This window comes from Hemicordylus capensis, chromosome 3 (assembly GCF_027244095.1).
Source record: "Hemicordylus capensis ecotype Gifberg chromosome 3, rHemCap1.1.pri, whole genome shotgun sequence".
NCBI classification, from domain to species: domain Eukaryota; kingdom Metazoa; phylum Chordata; class Lepidosauria; order Squamata; family Cordylidae; genus Hemicordylus; species Hemicordylus capensis.
In genome coordinates, this window is record NC_069659.1 from 4807437 (window position 1) to 4815039 (window position 7603).

The window sequence follows — 7603 nt, forward strand, 5'->3', positions numbered from 1 at the left end:
TGTGGTGTCACCTTCTCAAAATCAGGCCTCCGGGATGCATGTAGGTGGTTAACCTTCGAAACTCCAGTGCAAAGTATGTTTGCCCTGGCTTGAACTGGGCACATGGTAATAAATACAGAATGACATGATAAGGCTGCAAACTCACACCAGACTCCTGCTCTTCCTCCTTCCTGCAGATGTCCCGGAGTCGCCCCTAGCTCCTGAGGAAAAAGATCTTTCTCCTGCTCCAGTGCCGAAGCCACCAATGCCAGAGCCTGTTCCCATGGAGGTAAAGGCTGCCTTTCTTTGCCTTACTTCTATGCATTCGCAGACCTTAGTGAGTGGAGCAAATTGGGTGATGATGAAGCTTGCAGTCAGAAACCCTCAGTGCTGACTTGGGGTAATGTTGTGCAGGCTACCGTGGCTCATTCGGGTTGCATAACCTGTTGCGAGGATGGATGGGAGAAGGAGCAGAGTTGCCGAATTGGGTCCCTGCTCTGATCTCTTGGTCGTGGTAGGAAGGAAGGAGGGAAGGAAGGAGGGAAGGATGGTGCTTTGGAAAGCATTGTGGAGTTGAGAATAGATTGCCAGGAAAGGACTGAAACCATCCTCTGGCCTCTTCTGCTTTCAAAGGACTTAGTAGTAGGAGTGTGTGTGTGTGTGTGTGTGTGTGTGTGTGTGTGTGTGTGTGTGTGTGTGTGTGTTTTCAGCATTCTCCCCTCTGCTCCCAAACAACTCCAAATCTGTTTATTCCCCGATGGCAGCTGCTCAGCCACCAGAGGGTCACAGTGGTAGAAGAGGAGTGATTCTGTGTCCAGCTTGAATTGCTTGCTGTGTTTTTGGCATGAATGGTAGGTTGAGTAAGAGGAGATTTTGCAGATACTGTCGTAGAATTGGGCTGCGGCCACGGTGTCGGAAATTGGTGTGGAGAAGGGAGTCTTCCCAGGACTGTAGGAAGGGACCTTTGATGGGGGCAACAGTAAGGGATGTTGGGCACACTGGGATGGCTGTCGGCTGGTGGCGGGTCCCTAGGAGGGACGTGGCAAAGGGTGCTGCCAGGGAGCAGCCTGAGTCCCATGGGATAAAAAGCCTCCCTCTTTTACTACTCATATGCCAACACTTTAACTGTTGCTTGAAAAGCAAACCTCATTCCTGACCTGCCGTTGCTTCTGCCAAGCATATCCAGGCGCCCCGCCTGGCCAGGTCTTCTCCCATGACGTTTGCAAGAGGAGGAGGCTGCCTGGTGGCACCTTCTGCCCGCTCCCTGTCTGAGCTTCCAAGGGGCAGGAGCAGATCCTGGCTGTGGCTCTTCTCACCGGGCCTGCTTCTCATCTCCCCTCTCAGGCTTCCGTGGGAGAGAAGAGACGGAAACGGAAGCGAGTGCTTAAGTCCAAAACATTCGTGGATGAAGAAGGCTGTATGGGTAAGCAAGCAAGGCTGTCGCTTGATGACGGAATCTCAGGCTGTCAGTTGTGGGGCTTTCCTTAAGTCTGCGCGCATTTGCCTTGGAGTAAAAGCAGTCGTTCTGAAGAAGAGACCCCACTTCCTTTGTTTTTCGATGGGGCAGGTGCATGTCACAGCAGGCACTCTGAGCAGAGGCATTCCTGCTGTGTGTGAGAGAAGCAGGAATGCCTCTTCTTAGGTGCTGCGCTACCACCCATGGTTTAGCTGGTACTTCGTCTGTTGCCAGGTCAGCCAAGAACACCTCCGTAATCATATTGGAGGTTTTTAATCTATTAGACCAATTAATCGGCCACCTCCTTGCTAACCTTTTAATTGTAAACCGCCCAGAGATGCATGTTTTGGGCAGTATAGGAATATTTTAAATAATAAGAATTAACAAACAATAATAATAAATAATAAATTAATAATAATATAATAAAGGTTATCATTTTATTGATAACCTTTTAAAAACGTTGGTTCTCTTCTGTTTAGCAGGGGAGAGCAGCTCTCTTATTCAGCCCACCATAGCATCCCTCCAACAGCTATTGTTGGGGTATTCCGTGTTTTTTATTTTTGGATTGTAAGCCCTTTGGGGACAGAGACCCATTTTCTTGTAACCTTGCTTAGGTGGGTCATTGTTCTTCAACTTAAAACACTTATGAAATGTGGAGAGACGTGCCATAGGCATCTCTACCATTTGGATGGGATGGGGCCATACCTCAGTGAGACGAGAGCAGAATGTCCCAGGTTCAGTCGGATCTCTGGCAGCTTAATTGAGAAAGGTTTAGGGAAGGCCCTGGAACAGCTGCCTCCTGAGTTAAGCAGCCATGGGCTAGGAGGACCAGTGGGCCGGACATTTTCCTTGTGCTCCAGTCATCCATCCTCAAAAGACCACCCGGTGACCTTAAATGACTGGGAATACAACACCCTGATCAGGACTCTTCCAATACAGCTGGAAGGAGGGGGCACACGACTGCCCCAGAAAGGAAAGACCTTGTCAGGAAGATTTGGCTGTGGATGAAGTTACCTTCAGGAGATGAGGAGTCTCTCCTTGATAAAAGGAGACTGATTCTTTTGAGGGAGTTGTTATTGGATGAGGGAGGGCACAAGTATCCCTGAGGCCCCTCTAGGCTCTCTCTTTCACCCTTGATCATGTGTAAATGAGTGTGATGTGAGTTTTGTAGCTCTCATTACCAGGCAGGGCCCCAGGCACCCTGTTTCATGTATGACCCGTTTCTACAGGCCTCTTGCAACCAGAGGGGCAGGGGCAGGAAGAGAGGATCTGGCCCTGAGAAACCCTGAGTGCAGCTGACCACATTAGTCATGCAAGCCTCTAGCCCTGGGTTTTGTCAAGCTAAAAATGGATCTGTGAAAGATCTGGCTCTTCAAGTTTGGCTCAGTGCCTTACTGGAGAGATGTGCGCTCTGGCCTCGAGTTAGAGTTCAGGCTTCTCCACAGAAAAGGCCTTTTCTCACTCTCTCCACAGCCAACCTTTTCTTTTCCTTCCTTCCCAAGGCCTGACTCCAGAACTTGCAATAACAAAGATAAGGCACCCTTTTCCTTCCAACAAACTTTTTTTTTTTAAAGCTTTATTCTTTAAGCTCTGTCTTCTCTAAACATGTCAAGAGTGGGAAGTTTTCCTTTCCCACGTAGCGTTTGGACTCGGTGCTCTCCTGCAGAATGCTGACCTTCTGGGTTTGCAATCCAGATCCAGTACCGTTCATTAGGGGGCTGTGCACCCCCTGCGGTATATGCGGCAGATGGTTGGATGCAGCAAGGAGAGTGCGCGATGGAATTGGAATTGTGGTGAGGAGCTTTTGGGAAAAAGAGTGATTATCCATGTGCTTCCAAGTCAGAGAGCCAAAAGTTGCCTTTGCAGAATGTGAAACCATGTATGGGGAGATAGCGACATAAATCAAGGGGTGGGGCTCAGAATATTTAGTTAGTAACAGTGTTCCCTGTAACAAGGATTCTGAGGTGTTGTTGACTACAACTCCCATAATCCCCAGCTGCAGTGTCCTTTTGCCATTGCAGCTGGGGGTTATGGGAGTTGTAGTCCACATCTCTAAAGCCTTGCTACGGGGAACACTGGTTAGTGCATATGTGCAGGAAGAGAGACGGAGACTTGGGATGCTCTAGGGCAGTGATTCTCAAACTTGGGTCCTCAGGTGTTATTGGACTTCAACTCCCATAATCCCCAGCCTCAGTGGCCTTTGGTTGGGGATTATGGGAGTTGAAGTCCAATAACACCTGAGGACCCAAGTTTGAGAATCACTGCTCTAGGGCCTGTCCATCCTATAACAGCTAGAAGCCCCACGCAAGAAGGTGTCCCACTCCTTCCACTTTTAACACCCCAGCCTTGAATATATGCCTTGTAGTAGGTCAGGCCATTGGTCCATCTAGCTCGAGATTATCTCCACAGACTGGCAGCAGCTCTTCAGAGTCTTAGCAGGTGATGTCAGAGATCCCTGCCAGGTGATCTCTCTCTCTCAACAGGTGATGGGGGTTATTCGGCTTGCACAGGCTGTGCTCTTATCACTGAACTTGATCCAGATACTTGAGTATCTGGAGCAAGAAAAGTGGGCTGGGGGTGGTGCCAAAGGGGTGACACTGTTGGCTCCCTACTGAGGGAAGTTTGGAGAAGAGGCAGTGAATAAGGAAGGCCCTATGCAAGAACGGAGGCTGATTTCACCTGGGCGTAAAGAGGGTTTTCAGGCAACCCAAGAGGGTTTTCAGGCTGAGTGAATTGGGGCCTTGTAAATGCTGCAACTCAAGGGGTTGTCAGTCATGGGTCCCCAGAGAGCCATTGTGGCTGGGGGTTCTGGGAGTCCAAGTCGAGCAAGCCCTGGGGGTCCCAGTTTGACCACCCCTGTTGTAACTGCTTCTTCCCCCCACTTGATTTCCAGTGACTGAAAAGGTTTACGAGAGCGAGTCTTGTACAGACAGCGAAGAAGAATTCCGGTCCAAGCCCCCTGCAGCTCGCAGACCCCCTGCTGGGCCTGGGAAGAAGGACCCCAAAGAGGAGAGGAAAGGCACCAAGAAAGGGGCGGCCAGCAAAGCCCCCAAGCAAGCCTCCATCATGGGCTTTTTTCAAAAGAAGTGAGCTTCGGCCACCTCATCGTTTGCAGATGTTGCTTCAGAGCAAACCCACCACCTTTTTGAGGCCCGATACTTACTGTGTAAGTGAGCTCTCCGGAGCCAGAAGACTGGACCTTTATCGACATGTGGGAAGTTTCAGTGCCAGGCTGCAGCAGGAGGCAGCTGCCAAGTTGCAACTGGATGGCCTGCTATCTTGCTGCCTGGTGGCCTTTTTAAACACACACTTTTTAAAAGGCTAGTCTTTGAGCTGCCCCTGGCGAAGACAAGCTGCCTACATAGATTGTCTGCTCCTCCTGTTTCAGACGAATCAAATGCAATTAAACCTGGCCACCAGCTCTCTCTTCCCCCTCCCCCCTTGGAATTGCTGTCCTCACAGTGGTGGATTTGGAGAGCCTGATGGAGGGTTGGAGAACACTCTGTGGCCAAGCTGTGGTTGGGTGCGGGAGACTGATCGATCTGCAAAGTAGGACTTCGTGAACCCAAAGGGGGGTCTGTGTGCTGGGGCCGGGTGTTCCGAAAGAGATCCTGGCTGCTGCAACAAAATGCTTCCCTGAAGGCCCACCTGAGATCAGGCTACAAACACTTCTTCCTGCTAGAAAGAGAGTCTCTCTGGTCTCTCCAAGATCTAGAAAGATCCAGACAGACTTACTCATAGCATGCTGTGAGAGTCACTGTCACAGCTGACTTCCTTTGTGAATTCTGAGTGTAAGGGGACACTGCCAGGGCAGCTGGGGATTCCCAGTTCACAGCAGAATATGGCCCACCTTTTATAAAAAGACAAGTGTGGCTGGAGTTGAGGAGGGAGAAGCTGACCACCCCTAACTGTTTTGCTCACTTCCGGTTTGATTGCAAAGTGATGGGACCTGCACACTGTTGTGTGCTTCAGCAGTCATTAGGAAGGTCACCATTAGCTGTAACATGAACATTTGGGTGTGCCTTGCTCAACAGAGTGCTAACAGTGTAAGCTTCACAACCGTCAGAGAATCAGGACCTCGTGTCACAAGAGGTTGCTTTTACTACACCATGTGCTTGAACTGCTAGCAGCAAATTTCTTTAATGAGGATAATTCCTTTGGTACCAGGCTGGGCTGGCGCGGGAAACCCACTTCACTCCCCCACAACTGTGGCCAGACTCCCCTGGGGCTTGGATGGAGCTTTAGCCGAAAACTACTTTGGGCATCTGCCCCTTTAAAGAGTAGCTTCTCTTCTGAAAGGCCATCCAAGGGAAGCACATGGCGCCTTGCTTGCATGGGAATTCTGCCACGAGCGAGGGCTGGTGGACCCCAAACTGGCTGGCCTAGTTCTCCTCCTCTTCTCCCCCACCCCCATGAAGTAACTATTTGTTACTCAACCTATGACAAGTGCCTCTGTTTGGGAGGATCCAACTCCCTAAGAAGCCCATCTGCACCGTAGCGGGAGTTCACCCCTGGCTGCCCTGGCCTTCTGCCTCGTGTTCTCAGAAGGCTGTGATGCATGAATATTAAGCAGACCCTACTGGACCATCTCCCTGCCCTCTTTCCCCCCACGCCTCGCTTACTGTGTCTTTTCTCTGGGAGGAAGGAGTAGAGTGGCTAAGGTTGCTCAGAAGTGGAACACTGCTCCTTAGGCTTTCTTTTTCTTCTTTCCTCAGAAGCAGATAAGCTGACGTGTACAGTAGGCCTCGAGTTAGGTTGTTCCCACAGTGCGGCTGTTGGGGCAGATCCATTCAATGAAAGTCCAAGAGAGAGAGCACTCAATTCCAACTCTGCCATCCCCAGTCTGTTTAGTTCTGGCTTTGGAGTTGTATTCTGTAGCGGTGCCTCAGTGACAACCCAGGGACCACTTCAGGAGCCCTCGTCTAACAAACTTTGAGTTGGCTACGGGGCCAAGCGAAGCGCTAAAGATGAGTTGGAATTTTCAGCCCCGGTCGTGCAAAAATAGATTTTTATTCTTAGAGTTAGCAGCCTTGCTTCGAAAAACAGTTGGGATTGATTGCTGAACAATCACACGCCCTCCTCCACTGTCCCAGGCACCAGAAACAGCCGACCCCCTTGGGCAGCCATTGGCTTCAGCCTGCTCAAAAGGAGGACATGGATGTAGGGTTTCATGGGTTTATAACGGCTGATCTTCTCAGAAGTGCAGCCCATTGGTAGCCCGGGACTGCAAGTTGGCTTTCAAAGCAGAAACCTGCTTGGTGTCCCATCTCCAGGTTTCTGCCACCCATGGAAAGGCGTCTTTGGCATCACTCGCCATACAGAGTCCAGTGCAACAGCTGAGTAAGAATGTGTGTCTTTGGGGGCAGTGTTGGTTAGGGGGTGTGTGTGTGTTGGATTTTTTTTTTTATTTTTTTTTTAAGGCAGTGAAGGGCCTCTGCCAAAAGAGAAACCTTGGTTTGGTTCTTGCCAAGTATTTCTTTACATCTTTCCCCAAAACCAAATTACTTCCTGATTTGTATGTACTTCCCACCCACCCCCAAGTCCAGTCCCCTTCTATGCTGACAGGTTTATGCTGGATATATATGTGAAATAAAAGCCTGGTCTTCTAGTGCCATTTGTTTTCCTCATCTTCCTTGAGAGCTATCTTTTTAGACACAGACCCCCCCCTCCCTCCCTCCCCTGCTGGCTAACATGTTTTCATCTAGCTTTGGCTGTTGCAGGCAGGGGGATAGAAAGGCCAATGGGCAGAGGAGTCCTTGACCATCAGGTATGGCCTAACCGCAGGAAGGAAGAGAAGTGGTTCAGAGGTGGGGTGTAGAGTTCACATGGACAGAAACCCTTTCAGGAGAGCTGCAGATGGATAGGGGAGATGGGACACTGTGCATCATTCCAAGTAAGCGTCCTTCCTTTTGCAGCCAAACTGCTCTCTCGTGAGCTCTGGGTACAGCAGCGTTGCTCATCCTTCTCCCCCAAGGGAGAAACCTCCACTCTTTTTTTCACCTTGTAACGCTGCACAGTGCCTCTAGAGGGCGCCCTGCATGTAGCTGGACCAATTAACATGCACTTAATGCCGGAGCGTAAGGAGAGCCCCGCTGGAGCAGGCCAAAGGACCAGGTCGTCCGGCAGTGGCCAGCCAGGGGGGAAGAGGGCAACGGCTCCCTCTGAGCT

At 50.5% G+C, this 7603-nt stretch overlaps 1 protein-coding gene across 4 annotated transcripts in view; it reads left to right on the forward strand.

Moving 5' to 3' along the window:
• The window catches only part of POLD3 (DNA polymerase delta 3, accessory subunit), a 35145-nt gene extending 28096 nt beyond the window's left edge, over nucleotides 1–7049 (forward strand). For all 4 annotated transcript variants that reach the window (XM_053309072.1, XM_053309074.1, XM_053309073.1 and 1 more), the window contains 3 exons: nucleotides 177–268; nucleotides 1324–1402; nucleotides 4329–7049. In XM_053309072.1, the coding sequence (XP_053165047.1) occupies nucleotides 177–268; nucleotides 1324–1402; nucleotides 4329–4525 (368 nt within the window). In that variant the 3' untranslated portion in view covers nucleotides 4526–7049. The remainder of the gene's footprint in view (nucleotides 1–176; nucleotides 269–1323; nucleotides 1403–4328) is intronic.
• Nucleotides 7050–7603: the final 554 nt, after the last annotated feature.